Source organism: Urocitellus parryii, chromosome 8 (genome assembly GCF_045843805.1).
Source record: "Urocitellus parryii isolate mUroPar1 chromosome 8, mUroPar1.hap1, whole genome shotgun sequence".
In the NCBI taxonomy this organism is placed as follows: domain Eukaryota; kingdom Metazoa; phylum Chordata; class Mammalia; order Rodentia; family Sciuridae; genus Urocitellus; species Urocitellus parryii.
Genome location: NC_135538.1, coordinates 21,544,758 through 21,566,664, shown reverse-complemented (window position 1 = coordinate 21,566,664; position 21,907 = coordinate 21,544,758). Strand labels below are relative to the sequence as shown.

The window sequence follows — 21,907 nt, the reverse complement described above, 5'->3', positions numbered from 1 at the left end:
CTTTAAAGAATGCATCTTATAGATGCCTATTAAGCTAAAATTGTTAATCTCCTCCCCAAAGAAACCCTAGTCCTAGACTTCATAAATACTAAACATGAAGTCTTCGAACTGGCTGAGGCTCTTTCAAATATTTTTGTGATTCTGAGGTATGCAGAGTTGTGGACACCACCCACAGATTCTTAAACATGAACGTACACATGAATGTTCTCTTTTCTAGAATTTTTCTTTTCTTGGTTGCCCTCAGTATTCTTTTTATGTGATTTCACCCTCACAAAATTTAATTGGTAGAATGTTCAGTGTGACTGTTTCTGTGGCCCTATATCTCTGAGGGATGCGAAACCTGAGACCTGTGGTTTTCCAGGGAAATGTTCTATATTTCACAGGAACAGGGTCCATTCTTGTGACTACTGTCTCTTACCTGTTTACAACCTGCTACCAAAGAAAAGAATCTGGAAGAATATATTCGATCTTTATTATTGGTTGCTTTCATAGTTACTATGCATCATTGTGTTGGAGTAAGGAAAGTGTTTACTTTTCATGTCAAACAAGTTTGTGTTATTTGATTTATTATTGTTACAAAGAGCATGGATTGCTTTTATAATCAGAAAGGATTTTACATAAGGTCATTGGAAAATAAGTTATTTAATTAAAAATGCACTATTTATGCAGGTGGCTACTGGAACTACATTAGTTGAGTGTATTAAAATCATATGAGTAGATGAGACTGGGTAGCATATACAGAGGGGTTACTGTCTGCCAGGAACAGCTACAGGTACACAGAAAAGACCAAGTTTAGAGAAGATGGTTTACAAAGAAAGGTGGCATAAGCCCAGGCTTGAAAAGCACTAATTTACTAAGAACCACACCTTTCTGTTAGAATTTTCCCCTCTAACTGTGGGATCCCTGAAACCAGCCAAGAAACCCAGGTGAGGCCCAACAATGGCAGGGTGGGGCCGAATATGGTTCTGTATGCCTCCCTAGGCTACATCTGTGGCCACTTTCTTCTGCTTCTGAGTAGACTTAGAATTCTAAGTAGATCCCACAGCTCTAAAAACAAGTGTCCTGATTCCCTGTAACATTCTGAAGGGTGAACGAGGCCCTAATCAACCCATGACATTCCTCATCCAGCTAGCTCACATCCACTAATTTCTGTTCTTTATGGTGCGATGGCAAAAAACTACTGTGGCCCAGTTTTTAATGGCAGTAGAGACACTGTATCAGAAAGTCACACTGTGCCTGTCCTCTACTCTTTATATTTAGGTGATCTAGCAACAGTCTTGTGATACACTTGAACCTACCCACCTCCTTTTCAAAGCTGGCTCGTCGAGTTCTCAAAACCTCTTATCAGACTGAACCTTGGCTAAGGTTAAAACCACCAGGTATCTATGTGCTATCCTGACCCCGCAGCTCAAGGATCTTTTGTAACATACTGTGCATCAAACAATCTCTCAGAGCCTTTTTGTGGAGGGTGCTTGTGTGGGGGATCATCATTATTTAGCTGTTCATCATGATTGAACACAATCCTCTAAAGGAATGGAAGGGCTGTCCTCAGTCATTTAAGAAACATGTGCTTTAAAAAAGAGTATATGCTTCATTTTAACTTTTGCGTAAATAGGAATAGAATATCAAAAATGCATACTGAATTAAAATCAGCTTTATAATTTAGACCATGATCGCAGGTAGGTAACATATACCATCAGGACAATTATTTGGCACTTGCTGCTTATGTTTGTTTGTTTAAATTGTAGCAATAAACTTTTGTTTTAAATGCATGAGAATTTACTTTCCAAAAATTAAGGTTTTTTTTTTCCAATGATTCATATCAGCTTCTTAATTTGTCTTTAAGGAATGCATCTTATAGAGCAACCTTATAGAGAAATCTTATAGAGAAACCCAAAGAAGATGCATCCATTAGCTTTTTTAGCATAACAAATCACCCCCAAATAACAATTCATTATTTATCCTGAGATGATCCACATAAGGCATCTGCAGTAGAATCTGGCAGATAGCAGGCTCTGGGTCCTGGCCTCAATTGGGCTTAGTCATAGTGCTGTAGTAGGGGCCAGCTGGGGGCTGGCCTCTCTCTCCATGTGGTCCCCTTCCTCCAGGAACCTCACTTGAGCTTCCGTCCAGTGCTCCCTGTGATCAGAGGGGCCAGCCCCAACGTGCTTGCACTATTTAAGCAACTGTTTGCATCATGTATGAGTTCTCCTGTCTTCTTGGTTGAAGCAAGTCTTGTGGCCAAATCCGGATTCAAAGAACAGAGGAACTAACACTGTTTTTTTGTTTTTTGTTTTGATGAGAGGTATTGAAGTCCTCCCTTACCTGCAGCTTTTCTTTCAATGATTTCAGTACTTGTAATCAAGTGTGGTCTATTAAAAATATCAAATGGAATATTCCAGAAATAAATAATTCATTAGTTTTAAGTAACTTATTATTACCCAATTTTGTTACAGTTGTTCTATTTCATTATTAGTTGCTATTGTTAATCTCTCCCTGTGTATCATTTATAAATTAAATCTCATCATATGTATGTACACATAGGAAAGATAGAGTATATAAAAGGTTTGCTACACTCTCTAGTTTGATCATCTGCAAAACGACTTAGAATGCATTTCCCACAGATAAGTGGGGGTTGATGTATTGCTAAGAATTTGTGATCTTGTATTTTGTCAAGTGTATTCTGCCTTTGGCAAAAATTACTCACACTTTTCCTGAAAGAAAAAAAAAATGTTCATTCCCATCCTAAAATTTCCACAATCTCATGTGATTATGGAATTAGCCTCTAGATGCAGAGGGTTATTTGTCTTGGGACTGCATAAGATCCAGATATGGGCAGACCTCCTCTGACCTGGCTCTTCAGATGCAGAGCTTCCTGATTCTGAGATGGTACACTAAAAAGTTAGGCTGCATCCCCCATACCCACCCAGAATTTAAGGAGGAATAGAGCAAAGGATAACCAAAATAGACACTCTGTTTGAGAAAGCACACAACTGAACAGGGATAGGATGCAACAGCTGGTCCACAGCAGTTATGTGCAGGTGCTGCCAGGGCCCTACCCCTCGGCCTAGAGAGGCTCCTGGATGAGAATCCAGCTGGGCTCCTCAGAAGCAGCTCACTGGTTCAGGTTCTCTACGGCTCTCTGAGATACTCTTCCTCTCCCAAGAGAGATGGCTTATTGTTGTTTCTACATAGCTTCCTCGGATTAGTTCCTGCTCATAAAAATTTGGGGGCTCAGAGGCCCTTTGGAAAGAAGGTCCCCAACTTTTTCAAGAATCTTAGAACCAACCCCTTTTGTCTCACTGCAATGGTCTACGTTAACTTTAACAAAGGTTTCACTCTGCGGCCCATTCTTATTTTGAGAATCTTTTCTTCCTGCTGAAGAGACTGGAGAGTTAAAATGGCTTTATTTTACTATCTTAGAAGTCTGGCTCCTTTCAATTTTCTCTAATGCTTATGAACTAGACAATTCAATTTTTAGCTCATCTCTCTCTTGCAGAACCTTAAATGTAGCTAGAAGCACTTAATTAGCATTTTCAATAGTCTGGAGATCCATGCAGCTTGATCAAAATTCACTGTGCATTTTCAATTTTTACACACTGCCATAGGTGACCACATGTCCAGTGGTTTTGCTCAACCATAGCATCAACTAACTTTGCCCTGGCTGCTCTAGTATCTCCTCACCTCTTTCCCAGCCTGCTCTAACAGTGTGCATGCCATCTTCCCAGTTTTTGCTGACAGTTACCTGAGCACATTTCACCAGTTGTCAGGGTCCAAAGCCAATGTTGAATGTCTTAGATATTTTAGATGCCACTTCTAAGTACCAATTTCTGTATTGGTTAGCTTTTGCCACATAAGAAACTGCTATGCATCTTGGTGCCTTAAAAAACAATGTTTTGTGGTGGTGCACACCTGTAATCCCAGTGGTCAGGAGGCTGGGACAGGAGAATCACAAGTTCAAAGCCAGCCTCAGCAATTTAGTGAGGACTTTAAGCAACTGAGCAAGACCCTGTCTCAAAATAAAACATAAACAGAGCTGAGCATGTGGCTCAGCGGTTCAATCCCGGTACCAAAACAAACCAAAAATATGTTTAATTCTTTCTCACAGTGCTGTGATTGGCACTATGTTGGTCTCTCCTTCACTTATGCACACTCAGTCATTTGGTGGACATGCTTGGGGCTGTGCTCAGCTTGGATCACGGACACAGCTGGGCCGTATCTTCCTGAAGGTTAGCCCAAGCTTCTTCTTAGAGTTATATTAGTAGCAACCCATTAACACAAGTGCTTTGCAAACCTCTGTTTACATTTACAAACATATGAGTGACCAAAGCAAGTCTCACTCTTGTGGCCACCCTCAAATTCAGGAAGTTGAAAAATGATCTTCACCCCTTTATCAGAGGAGCAGCAAAGATTGCATACTAATTCCTTTTCTTTCTTTCTTTTTCTTTTTTTTTTTTTTGAAAGATTTCACAAAAAGTGTGTACAGATGGGTTGAGAGGAAGAACAGGGCACTGGGGAACTAGCTCAAGGAAGTAGGATATAAATCTATGGTCATCACATAAGTAAATAGATGGACATAGTCAAACAATCTGATGCCTTCCTGGTTTGTATTCTACCTGAGTATAATAGTTATCATTTATTGAAATCCCAGTATGTGCCATCCTCATGAAATGTTTTATCCATATTCAAATTTTATTCCTACAAATGGAAATGCTATTCCATTATTCCCCTACTTAAGATTAATGAAAAGTCTAGACTATTTTCACTAATAATCTTGTTCCATCATTTTTTTGTAGATTGCTTAAATGCAACAACCTTCTCTTTCCACATTTTCAAATCAAGGCACAGTGCAAGATAATCATAATCGTCTTTTTATGCTTTGACTTTCTTTGATTTTATTCAGCTTGGTTATTGGCTTGATTGAGGAGAGAACACTATTAAGTAGCCACCCATACCTGCCCCATTTCCATTTCAGTTGAGAAATGAGAAGGAAGAAAGCGGCTGGAGGCTAAGATGCCACCTTTGCTACTGAGAGAGACAGGCTGGGGGATGTGGCTTATGTCTGAAAGTGTGCTTTAGACCCTGAACTCAGAATTCCATGGACTTACCCTCCCCTAGTAGCTCTGGCCAGAGATGACTTCTCCCACCCTTACCAGGAGTAGAGCAGAGGGGAACACAGGTGTGTGGTAGCCACTTCCAAGAGAAAGAAGAGGCTGGGCTAACAGGGGCTGTTTCTCCCAGATCCATCCTGGAGATAAGTGACTCCATGGCTCTTGGCAAAAAGATGTGGCGAGAGAGAGAGAGAGAGAGAGAGAGAGAGAGAGAGAGAGAGAGAGAGAGAGAGAGTGAGTCATGGGAAGGAAATTCAGGGAAGAATGTGACTGACACAGCACACCCTCTATCTTCACACAGCTGCAGTGCAGGTGGCAAGGACATGAACGCAGGACCTGGAGATATGTGAGCTTAAATCCCAGGTTTCTTCCTTTCTTACTGAGTAAATCAGATAAAGAACTTAACTGGGCTGGGGATGTGGCTCAAGCGGTAGCGCGCTAGCCTGGCATGCATGCGGCCCAGGTTCGATCCTCAGCACCACATATAAACAAAGATGTTGTGTCCGCCTATAACTGAAAAATAAATATTAAAAAAAATTTTAAAAAAAGAACTTAACTTTCTGGGACCCAGATATAGTACATTAAAAATGATGTTATCCCCCTTACAGGGTTGAAATTTGTTGATGGATTGTACATCAACTGTCCAGCCCTGTGACTGGTTCATAGTGGACATTCAGTGTGTGAATCAGTGTTTTTCCTTCCTTGTTTTAGGTAGCAGCTTGATTCTTGAGGGTTGCTGGTCCAGTCCTAATTCATCATAATTAAATGCTTGATCTAATATGTTAACCTGCCACAATCTGTAAGGGGAAGGAGAAGATTCTCAGTGTTGGTATATGGAGAAAACTGAGATAGTGGTGGACATTTTAACTCTAGAGAGAGGGAAACATTTGAAAGCAAACAAAACTGCATCACCCCACAGTTCAAAGATGTTAATAATGACCATTAGAGTTATCAATAAATTGTGTCCACTCTTTAAGGAAGCAATGAAATGTATGAGATTTGAAGAGATTTGAGATTTGAAGGAGGAAACTTTAGGGATTGTAAATCACTTCTAAGGAAAAAACTCATGCATTTATGATGTTGGATAATATCATGTAAAAATTATCAGCCAAAAATAATATTTGTTTTATTTTTGGAGAATTTAGGTGGAATGACCAGAATAGATTAGCTAGATTAATTAGATTAATCTTAATAACAAGGTTAGATTAATGGCTCAAAGACTTTGAAAGGAAGGGGAATAGAGAAAGGAATGTAAAATTTCCCTTACCTAGTATTACAGGTTAGAAAAGAAAAAGGATAATTGATGATTCTGGAATCTCCTTTCAATTCTTCTTTTAAGAGATACTCTGTAGAATAGTTATGAAATACAGTGGCATGAGTTAAAGGTATACAATTTTCAAACAGGAATCTAAGTGTGTTCCCACCATTGCTTTTTCTACATAGATCTCTTTATTTTCCAACCAATACTTTGCCTCAACTTCCAGGGCCAAAGCCAAATCAGATGGAAGATACAACTCTTTTTGTTTTCAAATACTAATGTAAAAGTGGAAAAACTTATACAGGTTGTCTGAGCCTTGACCTCCAAGCTGTGCCTCTCTTTACTGTCTCACTTACTCTGTCACTTCTGTGCACCTCACTTAGAAACTTCAATCTCCAAGTGTTTGTCCTTTCTTATTTCAGAATTATTTTGTGGGCTTTGGAAAGTTGTGGGGACATATTGCCTGACTGAGGGCCCCAACAACTGAAATGTGGCAAAGTTGAGGAAACTCCCATATGAAGAAATTAGAGCAGAGAATAAAGTAGTGATTCTGATGTCGAAAGTGTTTTGATATGATAATCTGGATTAGGTTATTAGATGCTGCTAATTGTTCCAAATATAAAACCTCAGGGAACAAGTTCCCTTAAGATTAGAGATTTTGGAAACCTTTTAGTTGTCTCAGGAAAATAAGCTAACATGGTTTTGTGGATTGTGGGTGGACTCTTGAGTCAGGCTTTTAGAATTCATATCTCAGCTCCACATTTATGAACTGTGTGACTTTAGGAAAATTGTTTATTGCACCTCTTAGGCTTCAAGTTTCCTCACCTGTAAACTGGGGATGATGTTAATACTTCATAGGGTTAAATGAGTTACTATCTGCATGATGCTTATCACTGTTTTGCACTTTACAGTTTCTTGCAACATTAGCTATAAAGCAGAATTATAAGTCTATACTGAGTAGCTGCTTTGATGTAAGATGCATTTCTATAAAGTGTGTCTGAAAGCATATGGCTAGAAGTGAAAGCCTGATTGCTCGATGGCTGTTTATTGACTCTGCATAATATACTGCTGACTTCTGCTCACACATTGGCAGACACTTCTGATTCTGGGAACTCAGAGGTAGGGACATCAGGGAGTATCAAGTGAGCAGAGGTGGAGACTGCTTTGAAGAATTCTTTCTTGGTTGTTGCTTCAGAGTAAAGAGTTAAAAAAGAGACATTTATTATTTCTTCTAGTTCTGACTTTTGTAGTCATAATGCATTTCAATTAACACTTTAAACTCTCAAATTGTGCTTGAATTTGAATCCTAAGAAAACATCAAATGTGTTCTTTTTTTTATTTGTTCTTTTTAGATCTGCATGACCATAGAGTGTATTCTGACATATATACAAGGAGTATAACTCATTCTAATTAGGATTCCATTCTTGTGATTGTGCATGATGTGGAGTTTCACTGTAGTGTACTCATATGAACATAGGAAAGTTATGTCCATTTATTCCACTGTCTTTCCCATTCCCATCCCCCACTTCTCTTCCTTTTCTTTTATCTAATCCACTGAACTTTATTTTCCTGCTCCTTGTTATGTGTATCATACACAAATCAGAAAGAACATTCAACCTTTGTTTTATTTTGGAATTCGTTTATTTAACTTAGCGTGATAATCTCCACATTCATCCATTTATCAGCAAAAGTCATAAAGTTATTCTTCTTTATGGTTGAGTAATACTCTATTCTTTATTCATCTATTGAAGGGCACCTAGGTTGGTTCCGGAACTTAGCTGTTATGAATTGAGCTGCTAGAAACATTGATGTGGCTACGTCACTATAGTATGCTGATTTGAAGTCCTTTGGGTATAAACCAAGGAGTGGGATACCTGGGCCAAATGGTGTTTCCATTCCAAGTTTTCTGAGGAATCTCCATACTGCTTTTCAGAGTGGTTACAGCACTTTGAAGTCCCATCAACAATGTATGAGTGTGCCTTTTCCCCACATTCTCACCAACAATAAATGTGTTCTTGCCCAATGAACTTTATGATCCAACACAGGATTTTTTTAAAAATTTATTTTAGAGCAGGAAGAAAATAAGACTTTTTAGGAGCTCTTTGTCTATACTTTTAGAAGATCAAAGGACAATTTTTGTCTGTTAGATCTGACTTATTTTAAAAATCAAGGAACAAGGTGAAATACTGAATTTTACTCAGTTGAATGAAATTATTACATATGGATCTGAATCAGCATGCTAGGGAAAGTGCATTCATTGTCCTTTAAAGGTGTCACCGTGGTGTGTGCTGAAAAGTAACTGCTAAGTTACTGTGACATGGTACCTATGGAATTTCCCATTCTCTACCAGACACTGTGGTGGGATGGTTAGGCAGGAGGGACTGGACCAGGTGATTAAGATATATTACACAGAGTGACCACAAAGAGCCACACAGGTTGTGATCTCTTCAATGAGGGAAAGGCTGGTGATTCATACTATGTTCAACTCCCCAGGCATATGCCCTGATCCAGGGTTCAGCCACCCAGAAAAAGGGGTATTCTTGTCATTTTCACAGGAATACTATCAAAGCCCTACACACAAAGGTCTGCAGAGGCCCTTATGGGTCAGTGGTGGACCTTCTGATTTGTAATCATCATTCCCTTTTAACAATACCTGAAAATTGGTATAAAATAAGGACCTATGAGACACATATCATGGAATCTGAAAATCAGAACATGAAGAGTATTGGGAGATGCTCAATGGAGAATACATCTTGAGGGAAAGACCTTTTCTGCTTCATACATTGCTCAATTCCATATGCAAAGAACACACACATGTGGATATGTGTGTGTCTAAATGTACACTTTAGCTCCTGTTAAAGCTAGAATCCTAAACTTTCAGAACTTAAAGCAAAATAAAATGTAAAATATTTCTTTATCATAAATACAGAAAGAAAGGACTCTACATGCTTTGGGGGGTTTTGTTTGTTTGTTTATTTTTACTTCCTATAATTGACAAATTGATCTCTGAAACAAACCTCCCATCATTTGATGTGTGCCTCGCTGTGCTTTGCATCATATATCCACATGTCTGAGGTTTCTCACTACCATAAAATACTTCAACAAATTGCTGTGGAACAGGGAAAACATTTATTTCTTAGTATTAGGTAAATTTTACTTAATGTGTGTATTAATTTATTAGGTGTTTTATTCAGCTTTTTCACCACTGAGACAAAAGGACCCAACCAGAACAAGTGTTGAGGAAAGATTTATTTGAGGGCTCACGGTTTCAGAGGTCTCCATCCACAGACAGCAGGCTCCATTCCTCGGGCCTGAAGGTGAGGCAGAACATCATAGCAGCAGAGTGTAGCAGAGGGAAGCAGCTCACGTGATGATCAGAAAGCAGACAGAGTTCAGTCACCAGACCCAAATATATACCCCAAGCCACGCCCCAATTCCCACCTCCTCCAGCCACACCCTACTACTTCAGTTACCACTGTTAATCTCTATCAGAGGATTAATTCACTGTTGGGTTAAGACTCTCACAACTACCACCACCACCACCCCCGCCCAATCACTCCTCCTCTGAACCTTCTTACATTGTCTCACATGTGAGATTTTAGGGAACACCTCACTTCCAGACTCTAACACTAGGGCTACCATAACAAATCACTACAGACTGGGTGCTTAAAGAATGAAATTTATTTTCTCATAGTTCAGGAGGCTGGAAATTCAAGATCAAGGTTCTGGCAGGGTTGATTTCTTCTGAGGTCTCTCTCCATGGCTTACAAATAGTCACTTTCCCCTCTGTCTTCACATGGTCCTTCCTCTCTGTATGTGCACATCTGTCCAAATTTTCTCTTCTTATGAGGACATAATCATACTGTATTTCGCCTCAATCACATATGAGGTACCAGTCTTAGGTCTTCTACACATGAATAGGGGTGGATATGGAGTAAAAGGACACATTTTACCATGTAACAATATATGAACAGTGTCCCCCTCCTCCTCCTCCTCCTCCTCCTCCTCCTCCTTCTTTCTCTCTCTCTCCCTCCCTCCCTCCCTCCTTCCCTCCCTCTCTCTCTCTCTTTCATTCTCTCTCTCTCTTCCCTCTTCTCTCCCCCCCACTTCCCATTTTTGCTTTGTCTTGTTCTGCTTTTGGTTCATTTGTTTTGGGCAGTACTGATATCAAACCCAGGGCCTTTGGTACGGTAAGTGATGGCTTGCAGAGCTATAACCCCAGCACTGAGCAATTTTTTTTCTTGTTCCTCTAGAGTAAGTAGGCACAAAGTGTCTCTTTTATGATTAGAAATATGACTATACATAGTGTTTGTAAGTGGTTTACTTAGGGATAAATTGGAAACAGTGGCTTTCACAGAAGGTCTTTGTGGCATCCTGGGTATTTGTTATTTTGTAGTTATCACCCCCATTCATTGATCTTCAAAGGTATGTAGAAACTTGCTTTCTGAATCTTTTCTTCCTGATGTGAAAGAAGATGTCACAACAGAGTTGGAATTTTAGCTCAGTGGTAGAGAGTTTGCCTAGCATGCATGAAGCCCTGGGTTTCATCCCTAGCACTGCTCCCCCCCCCCAAAAAAAAAAAAAAAACAAGAAAAGATCAAGATTTTATGTGCCAAGCACAGTAGATTCTTCCTGGCAGAATCTAGATCCCAAGATTATATTATATTATATTTAGCTAATGTCATCCATCATTGTTCACTGTGATGCGGGTAGAGAACTTATTCAGACACCATAATGAGTGATAGCAGAGCCCAACCTTCAATTTTGTTCATAGTTCCTTTTGGTCATCATCTGCAATAATTACAAATTTTCACTCAAAAACAAAGAGGTTGGGCTGGGCGTGGTGGTGTACATCTATAATCCCAGCAGCTCGGGAGGCTGGGACACGAGTATCATGAGTTCAAAGCCAGCCTCAGCAACTTAGTGGGACCCTAAGCAACTCAGTGAGATCCTGTCTCTAAATAAAATATAAAAAAGCATTGGAGATCTGGCTTAGAGGTTAAGTACCCCTGGGTTCCATCACTGGTACATAAAAAGGGGTTGGAATAAACTCTCTTTAACATTCTTGGTTACTCTCCCTTTGGGTCTTCAGATTGTCTTCATGACTCACTAGATTGAAAGTGAGCTCTCAATTGACCTTGATTTGTAATCCACCCTCTCTCCATTCCAAGGAGCCAGGAGACAGTTGTTGTGAAAGCCACTGGCTTTCCACAGGAAACAAAGGCCAGTAGTTCTGCCCCTTTGCTTTCCTATCAATTCTCTGTTCATTAAGATGGCCCCTGGCCTGGGGACTATTAAAGTTCTTCATAAATGCATGACATTTAGGATTAAAGTCTGCCACAGTGGGTATCTGTGGAATGGCTCACGTGCGCATTAGAATCACCTGAGGATCATTCCAGACCTACTGGATCAGAAGGGCTGGTGGCACAGGCATCTGATGCGTTTGAAGCTCTGAAAGCCACTTAGCTACCATAGTCCCTTTGTTCCTTTGTTTTCTCTTACATAAAATTTTATTGCTCAAAGAAAGGAGGCTTAAGTAATTTTGTCTTCCTTCCCATTGGATCTAGTTTTCAAGACCGCTTATAAGTGTCCTTAAGAAGAATACTGGAAAGCACAGACAGATTTAGCAGTTGGCTCTAAATTCTCATTTGTATTCTTTACCTCCATGTGAATCAAAACAGGACTTGTTTTAGCAACTTTTTGAAGACAGTTTGCCAAAGTCTATTGTATCGTCTTTTATCACATGAGACATGCAGGCCAATGGATTCGTTTGGGTTTTCTTTGTCATTTACCATATTTCTCTTTTTAGTATCTCAGTACAGAATCAAGCTGCTGGATATGACCATTGTTTTGATATTCTTTTTGTGCCCACTTCTATATTTGGGTATAAGTTTAGCAAGGTGTATATTTCTAACTTTTTGGGAGAGATTTTCAGAAATGTCAGGTGGCTTTTAGTAGCTTTCCTTTTGTTCACTCCCTGGCAAGCAGGAGACCTTCTATGTATGTGAGACCCACTCCCTTGGGGCTGGGTTGAGCTGGGCCAGGAAGGGTGCAGGGGAAGGCAACAGGAAGGCCTCTTCCTGGCCTGCACTTCCCTAGAGGATCTCCATAACCCCTGGCCCTTCCTTTCTCTCTCCGTATAGTCATGGACTTGGGCCTTTAGATGAACCTAAGCTTCACCTGATTGAGGACTTAACAGTGGCGGGGTTGTTAGACCCCAAGAAGGAATGATTGACTGCCCTTGAACATCTTCCAAGAATACTTTCTGTATGATTTGAACTGTACTTTGCTCCTTATAATGTGAATGAGATGATTTCCCCAGTTAGCTTTTTCATGAATTTAGAAGAGCAGCAGAAAGCACAGGACCTGGCTAGACCCGTAGGATAGCTACAGACAGATCCTCACTGTCCTGGTGTGTAGCACTGCCCCGACACCACCCATTACCTTCCATTGTTGTGCCTTGTAAGCCTTGGCCAGGATGTCAGGAAGGCATCTGTCATCCATTCTTACCTTGTTTGTCAAAATTTCATTCCTTCCATCTGTTGAGTAATAGACTGTATTGGAAGCTAACATAAGCAGATGCATGCAGCTAGCCAATGTTCTTTTCCAGATACCATAGTTGTGGACCCGATTGTAATGTGTACACCTTAAAGAAGGAGTTAATGATTCAACTTTAAAACAAATAGAACTTCTTGTTTTCTATGGGGTTATCCCTAATTATGAAATCTTCATGGACATAAAAGTTTTGAAAGTATGGAAAAGCACAAGGAGGGCTGGGGATGTGGCTCAAGCGGTAGCGCGCTCGCCTGGCATGCGTGCGGCCCGGGTTCGATCCTCAGCACCACATACCAACAAAGATGTTGTGTCCGCCGAGAACTAAAAAATAAATATTAAAAATTCTCTCTCTCTCTCTCTCTCTCTCTCTCTCTCTAAAAAAAAAAAAGAAAAGCACAAGGAAATAATTAAAATCTCTTTTAGAATTTTGTGACACAAAGAAAATTGCAATTAACATTTTGATGTGTATTATTTAACCCTTTATTTCAGAATACATGTGTGGGAGTTCTCCACATTCTCTTCTGATTAATTTCTTTTTCTACCTAAGAGAGTATTTATGCTTTCCATGTCATTAGCTAGCCTTCTAAACTCTGCAATTCATTTAGCAGTCTCATTATTATGCATTGAATCATTTTAATTTCTTTCTTTTTTTTTTGTGGTGCTTTTTGGTGCTTGGGATCAAACCCAGGGCCTTGTGAATGCAAGGCAAGCACTCTACCAACTGAGCTATATTGCAGCCCATTTTTTAAATTTTTATAAAAGCAACGTGGTGATAAAAATGTTTATAGTTATGAACATCACACTTCTTCGCATATAACCTTGGAGTGCATTGCACATAGGTCAAAACAAATGCACACTTTCAAAGCTTTCAGTACATATCGCTAAGCCATCCTCTGGGAAGTTTCTGTCAATTTACCTTCCTGTCAGCAAGCTTTTGAAAGTTCTCAGAATCCTTACCCATTTAAAAAATATATATATTTTTTTATTTTAAAAGTTCCTGCTAATTTGGTGGGAGAAAAAAGAAAAAGTCTCTCAACTATTTAAGTTGTATTTCCTGTTTAATAGTGAAATTCTTTATGAATGCACTTTTATACGTTTGTTAAAGATTATATCAGTCAGGGTTCTCTAGAGGAACAGAATCAACAGGAAATATGATTATAAAAAGAGGCTTATTAGGTTGACTTAGGTGACCAGAAGCTGGATCGTCCACAATGGCTACCTACAGGCTAGCGAGCTGGTAGAACCAATAGCTGCACAATCCAAGAGGCTGAGGCCCCCAAACAAGAGAGATCAAGAGTGCCACCCTAGTTCAATACTGAAGGCTTCTGGAAGCTCCCTCAAGAATCACTGGCAGAGTCCACTTTGGAAAAGTGAGGAAGCAAGAGTCTGATATCCTCAGACAATTGCAGCAGCAATCAAGAACCCCTTCAAGAAGAATTGAGCTATCATCTGCTGTGCTTCCTTGTTCTTCCATTTTTTTATTCCATCCAAGCCACCATCCTATCAGATGGTGCTGTCCACGCTTAGGGAGGGTCTCCACTTCAGTTTATTATCCCACATGCCAGTCATTCCTAGATACAGCCTTATGACACCCCCAGAAGCCTCTTAACCATCAGCATCTCTTAATCCAATCAAATTGCCAATTCAAATTAACCATTACAAAGATTCTTTTGTGGATGGTGAGGTGGAACTATCCTGGAGTCTGACTGTTCATTTACTGGTGACCTGGGATTAATTCCTGAATCTTCTGATACTAACTATGACCTACTTCATAGTCTGTATGAAGACTGAGGAGGGTATCACATGAAAAGTTCCCAGAAAGTACCAGGCACACAGTAAGCACCCAGTCTGTATCAGCTACTTGTATGATCTCTGTCATTTACATTTCTTCCTAAAATGAGATGTCTTCTCATTGTGTTTGCACAAGTGCTTGGTATTTTAGGGCTTTTTGTTGTTGTTAGTTTTTAAAAAATACGTACTCTATGTTTAAAAAAACTAGAAGAAAGGATTTTGAAAGCTTTCACCATAAAGAAATGCTATTTAGGGCTGGGGATGTGGCTCAAGCGGTAAGGCGCTCGCCTGGCATGCATGCGGCCCGGGTTCAATCCTCAGCACCACATACAAACAAAGATGTTGTGCCCGCCGATAACTAAAAAATAAATATTAAAATTTTCTCTCTCTCTCTCTCTCTCTACCTCTCTCTCTCTCTTTAAAAAAAAGAATTAAAAAAAGAAATGCTATTTAAGGAGATACATATGCTTAAATTGATTAAGCCATTATGTAATGTGTCAATTAAAAATAAATTTAGGGCTGGGATTGTTGCTCAGTGGCATAGTGCTTGCCTCGAATATATGAAGTTATATTATATGAAGTTATAATATATAATGGGTTTGATCCTCAGTGCCACATAAAAAGAAAGAAAAGAAAGAGAAAGAAAGAGAGAGAGAAAGAAAGAAAAAGGTAGGTAGGTATTGTGTCCTCCTACAACTAAAAAAAAAATGTTTAGAAAAAAACAAAAACAAATTTAAAAAATAATTTTAATGGGTTAAGCAAACTAACCTACTATCTGCCTAATATTATCATTTCCCTCTAAATTCTGATTTGCTTAAATTTTGTTCCAAGTACAAAGAAAATTCCATACACACACTCATAACACACACATATGTGTATATATACACATATAATGGAGTTTTATTCAGTCATAAAGAAAAATGAAATTTTCATTTGCAGGATGGAACTGGAGACCATTATTTTAAGCAAAATAAGCCAAATTCAAAAAGCCAGGAGTCCTGTTTTCTCTCATATATGGAAGCTAGAGAGGAAAAAAGAAAAGAAAGGTACAGGGCAAGGATCTCCTGAAGATCAAAAGGAACTCAGTAAAAGAAAGGAACCTGGGATGGGGGGAAGATGGAGAGGGGAGAGGAAGTGCTGGGGAATGATATAAAGGAACTCAGTAAAAGAAAGGAACCTGGGATGGGGGGAAGATGGAGAGGGGAGAGGAAGTGCTGGGGAATGATATTGGCCAGACTATATTATATGCATGTATGAATATGTAACAACAAATCCCATCTTTGTGTATAATTATAATGCAACAATAAAAAATCTAGGAAGAGAAAAGATGTTTTTGTTCCAAGTGAGCAAACATTTTAATATCAAGACATTCAGGTCAGAATAAGGCATAGTTTTGGCCCAGGCTGGGTTTTTTTTCCCCCTCTCAATCAGACTGAAATGGGAGTTGCTCTCCCCTTTGTTGAGATGGTCTGGTATTGATTTTAGTCACCAGATAGCAGAAATGACATTTTAAGCAGGAAAATGTATTACCTTTAAAATCACTACCATAGAATAACGCTTCTGCTTAATTTATGTAAATAATGATCATGGTAGATGGGAGGCTGTGGTTAATATGTCACGAGTTTCCATTTACCACTAAATCCAGCTTGTCAGCATTCCATTAGTGGTGCTATATAAAATTGATTACCTCAGCTTGAAAGAAGCTTTTAATTTGAGATCAAAATTGCTGATAGATTTTACAGCCATTAAGCACTACTACTTTCCCCCTTTTTTCTGCAAATTATATAGTAAGAGAATCTCTTTAGCCATGAAGTCTCACGTATGAGGGCCAAATATCTCCTACTTTGGCATATATACAGGGTACTAAAAATAAAAGTTTGTCACTTCACTAGAAAAATATGCATATAGAGAACATCATTTTTGCCTTGACAAGCAGGGAAATTATCAGAAATTCTGCTTGAGCTGCCAACTTGTTATGTTACAAAAAAACCATTAAAAGTAGGCAAATATTGCTGCGTGATGTATAAATGAGAGTGGTTATATTATTGCTGTAAGGCTATATATGATTGAAGTTTTCATATAAAAAGTTTTTCTAGAGCCCTGTCATGGCGGCGTCCAGTGTGCCAGCTGAGGTGAGGAAACGCGATGCTGGGCTTTTTGTCCGGGCGACAAGCGGGTTTGGAAGACCCTATGCGCTTCCAGAGAACGGAGTCCACACGGAGGGTTTTGGGACTGGAGTTAAACAAAGACAGAGATATTGAAAGAATCCATGGAAGTGGAGTTAACACCCTTGACATTGAACCTGTTGAAGGGAGATACTTCTGCCATGGTTTCACCTCATAGTACATGAGAAACACATGCAAGGAACAGGATTCTCACTTTTACATGTGGTTAAATTTAAAACATAATCAGCAATAATTGTTTTCTTTTTCCTGGTTCTTTCAGGCTCACTATAACACTTCCTATTCAAGGACAGCTATGTGACACTAACTTATAAAATGTATACAGACATGGGAAGCAAGGGATAGCTGATTTCTTTTGGTTTGGGGTTCTAGTGGAAAGAATAAATATTCATTACTATTACTCCAGCCAGCCATTTGGCATCATGATTATTTGTATGACCTATGAAGTGTATGAAGCCAGTTGGCAGTGGGAAATATGAGAAATTCTAGATTATATGTACATGAAATATGGTTGGGAAATACAGGCTAAGGAATCTTTTCATAGAACTTAGAGAAAAGTTTGAAGACTTGCTACAGTGTTGTTCCCCTTTATTATATAATAAAAATCTATAACTCTTTGTTTCATTGTTTACTGAGATTTGCATTTTGTCTTAAATACTTTTGGTAGCAAAAGATAAATAAAAAGGATTTTTTTCTGAAAAAATAAAAATAAAAAGTTTTTCTAAAAAACAGTTTTGTTAATGATGTTTATCATTAGGGAATTAGGGAATGATATTAGGGTCAGGGGTAAGAAAATGTCAATTTTTTTTTTTTTTTGATACTGTGTGTGTCTCTGTTGGCCAGGCTGAGCCTAAACTCACTAATCCCACCTCAGCTTTATCAGATGCTGGGACTATGGGTGTTGGCCATTACACCTGGCTTTTTTTTTTGGGGGGGGGGTGCTGGGGATTGAACCCAAGGTCTTGTGCATGTGAGGCAAGCACTTTGACCAACTAAGCTATACATCCCCAGCGCACACCTGGCATCTATTTCCAAATTTTGTACTGTAGTTTCTTATTAGATTTCATCTGTTTACATTTTTGTTGTTTTACTTCAAGAATGTTTTACTTTCACAATATTTTAAGAGAAAAAAATTTAAGCTGTGATTTATATGATAACTACTTTAAGAGTTATTCTGTACAGGAAGGAATGCTCACTAATACTAACACAAAATTAGGAACATTTAGTGTTGGTCCCAAGACCTTATAAATTGTTCTTATTCAAAAGTCCCAGTGGGGCTTGGGTGTAGCTCAGTGGCAGAGTGCTTGCATAGCATGCTAGTGGCTCTGGGGGTAAAATAGAAAGAAAGAGAAAGAGAGAGTGAGCAGGCAGAAGGAAGGAAGGAAGAGGGAAGGATGGAAAGGAGGAAAGGAAGAAAAAAAGGAGGGGGAAATATTCTTATGTTTACAAGACTTTTCATATTTTTTTCTGTATCTGTTTTGATTGCAATGATTGGAAGGCAAGAAAAAGAAATTGTTTCCCAAAGCAATCTAAAATTTTCAATTGCTGATTGAGTTCTGCTGGCCTGTGATATTGAACTGCAGAAGCCTATAGGCTGTAAAAACATAACCGTTCATGCCTTTGAGTCATATATTTTTTTTAATTGTGAGCAAAATGCTAGAGAACATCTAGCTTCTTCGGTGCATTGAATTAGGAGCACTGATCAGAACTTTTCTTTAAGCTTCAAGTCCCCTGAATGCAAATGTTTGTCGCTAGAGGAATTTAACCTCTGCCTCTCTTTTTGCAGGCAACATGAAGGACCGGCTAGCAGAACTTCTGGAGTTGTCCAGGAGTTATGACCAGCAGTTCCCAGATGGGGATGATGAGTTCGATTTGCCCCGTGAGGACTTCGTGTTTGAGACCGACCACATCCTGGAGTCCTTGTACCGAGACATCCAGGACATTCAGGATGAAAACCAGCTGCTGATGGCCGACGTGAAGCGGCTGGGAAAGCAGAATGTCCGCTTCCTCACGTCGATGCGGCGCCTCAGCAGCATCAAACGCGATACCAACTCCATTGCCAAGGCCATCAAGACTCGGGGCGAGAGCATCCACCGCAAGCTGCGCGCCATGAAGGAGCTAAGCCAGGCCGCCGAGGCCCAGAACGGCGCAAACTCGGCGGTGGCGCGCATCTCGCAGGCGCAGTACAGCGCGCTCACCCGCACCTTCCAGCAGGCCATGCACGAGTACAACCAGGCGGAGATGAAGCAACGCGAAAACTGCAAGATCCGCATCCAGCGCCAGCTGGAGATCATGGGCAAAGACGTCTCGAGCGACCAGATCGAGGACATGTTTGAGCAGGGCAAGTGGGACGTGTTCTCCGAGAACCTGCTGGCCGATGTGAAGGGCGCGCGGGCGGCCCTCAACGAGATCGAAAGCCGCCACCGTGAGCTGCTGCGACTGGAGAACCGCATCCGCGACGTGCATGAGCTCTTCTTGCAGATGGCAGTGTTGGTGGAGGAGCAGGCAGACACGCTGAATGTCATCGAGCTCAATGTGCAGAAGACTCTGGACTACACGGGCGTGGCCAAGGCGCAGGTGCGGAAGACCCTGCAGTACCAGAGGAAGGCCCCCTGCTGGACCATCTGCTGCTGCTGCTGCCCGTGCCTCAACTAGCAGCTGGCCCACACCTCCACCACCCATCCCTAGCCCGAGCCACCCTGGAAAGGACTGTCAGTGGCCAGGTCCTCTGCACTGGGCTGAGAGGCTCTCAAATCCTTAGAAAAGAAGAAACGAGAGGCTCAAGAATTGGAACCCAGCTCTTGCGGAAGGAGATAGCTGATACCTTCCAAGGTTGTTTCGGTAAAGACAGATTACTAGTGAAGTTCTGTGACACTGCATTATTAAATGACACTGCATCTTTCCTCTCCCACCAAAGGTTAAGGAACTGACATTAGACCTGACCATAGGGTTGATGTCCAAAGCACGCTTCCTGTTGAAGCTCAAGGAGAAGGTCGATTTTACATCCACTCACAGTATGAACTCATCATCAAAACTTAAATTCGTTTGTCTTGTCCTGAAAGTGTTGGTTCTGTCCAATTTCCGGTGAAATTGATCTTGGGAAAAAATGGGCTTTCTGCATTTCATCTGATTTATGATATGTGATTTGGGCCTAGAGGTAGACCTTTCTCCTCACCTCCCCTATCAATAAAACCCACATGGAACGCTTACTATCCCATAACTTTCTCTTTTAATACCTTCCACCACAATAGATTTTGTGATTACTTTTCCAAATAATTTTAAGCACTGAATATTGAAGAAGCACTCAAATAGAAGTATATATCAGTCATATTTTATGTATTTTCACAGATAAGATTTATTTAAAATTTACTTTTTTTACTTGATTGCATATACACAAATGTATGTAAATGTAAAATACTAATATTCACTAACCTGTACATAATGACCAATTGGCTTTATCTTTACTTTGTAAATATGTATATAAATATTAAGAAAAACACTTTTCCTGGCTGTTGGTGTTAGTTTGCTTGTTTGAGTTTATCTCCCTCCAATCTGCTTCTTCATAGTCCAATTTGGATCCAAATTATATTTTGAAAAACTCTGCATTGGTTATGTTAGTAAAGACAGGTGTTAAAGGCTGAAAACATATGGAACCAGAGACAATAAAATTATGTTCTTGGAAATAGTACTTTTGTTTTAATGGTAGACCATTCCTTTTGTACATTAAGATGGAGTAATTTAAAATGAAATAATTCTGTTTTTCAAGTAAACTTTAAAACATAAATATCCATTTTAAACATTTGTATCTTGACCATTTAAATCTCGGCTTACTTTTTCAATTATTTCTAATTTTCTCCCCCACTAGGCTACTTGAGGCTATACCTTCTAGATGGATCTCTGAGCACAGGGGGAAAATGATAAACTCAAAGAATTTAGCTACAGGTGTCTTGCTTTCTCAGTCCTGAGTTACAACAGCTTATCAAAGTCATCAGGTTTTAGAGATTTGGTTTCATTTACCATGCTTCTAGTGTTTCTTCTGAGTCAACTCTTAACTCTTTTTACCCCTTATTTAATACAGAAGCAATTTTAGTCAGCAGTCATATTTCTTAGGCCCTCCAGAAGACGAGATTTTTTGAAAGAGTAGAATGTGAACTCTTTGGGGCTCACTGCCTGACCTGCTTAAGACCAGGTAAGTCTAGCCCTACAACATATTTCATGGTGTAAATATGACAATTGTAGAAACTGGGTCCCACCAAACTTTTCTCAGATTTCTCTCAGTTTCTTTCCAGCTAACTCCAAGGATATGTTTCCCCTTTGACTTAATACCCTCCTCCCTAGAGCAAGAGAAAGAGTCTTCATACAGTTCCATTGTGGTAGTTTTCACTGTAGACCAAAAAATATATATATAAATATAAATATATATATGTATATATAAAATAAATGGAGAATTTTATACATATATAAAATAAATGGAGACCTCCAGTCTCTTCCCACAAGAAAAGACAGCTCACATACTGAACTCATTTGAACCCTAATATACCTAGCATGAGGGAGGCTCTGGGTTCTATCCCTAGTACTGCAAATAAATAAATAAATAAAACTCAAAATTAAAAAAAATATATATATAAACCCTAAATTTTTTTTTGCTTAGAATCATCGTAAAAGTAAATATGTTAGAGTATTTTATAATTTGTAAATCATGTATTTATATGAATTATCCTAATTCTTATAGTAAACTGGAAAGATTGACTTTTTGAACTACTAAGGGTTTAAGTTATATTTTTAAATATTTGCTATATATGTCTGTTGTTGTTGTTGTTCACTCCAGACAGGAAAAAGTATTCATTACAAAACAATACTAGCAATGGCTTCAGTTTTCATAGAAATAGTTTCACTAATTTTGTCTTTGCTGTTACAAATTGATCCAGTGATGACAGAAATGCAGACATTATTTTTCTGAAATTTTAAATGGCACAAGTAATGTCTATAAATAGGCATTTGTAAAAAAA

The 21,907-nt window shown here is 39.4% G+C and overlaps 1 protein-coding gene across 1 annotated transcript in view; it reads left to right on the top strand.

Annotated features, from left to right (window-relative positions):
• The window catches only part of Stx11 (syntaxin 11), a 38,054-nt gene extending 18,064 nt beyond the window's left edge, over positions 1-19,990 (top strand). Inside the window, exon 2 of the mRNA XM_026397619.2 lies at positions 18,685-19,990. Within this exon, the coding sequence (XP_026253404.2) occupies positions 18,690-19,553 (864 nt within the window). The 5' untranslated portion in view covers positions 18,685-18,689 and the 3' untranslated portion in view covers positions 19,554-19,990. The remainder of the gene's footprint in view (positions 1-18,684) is intronic.
• The last annotated feature ends 1,917 nt before the right edge of the window (positions 19,991-21,907 follow it).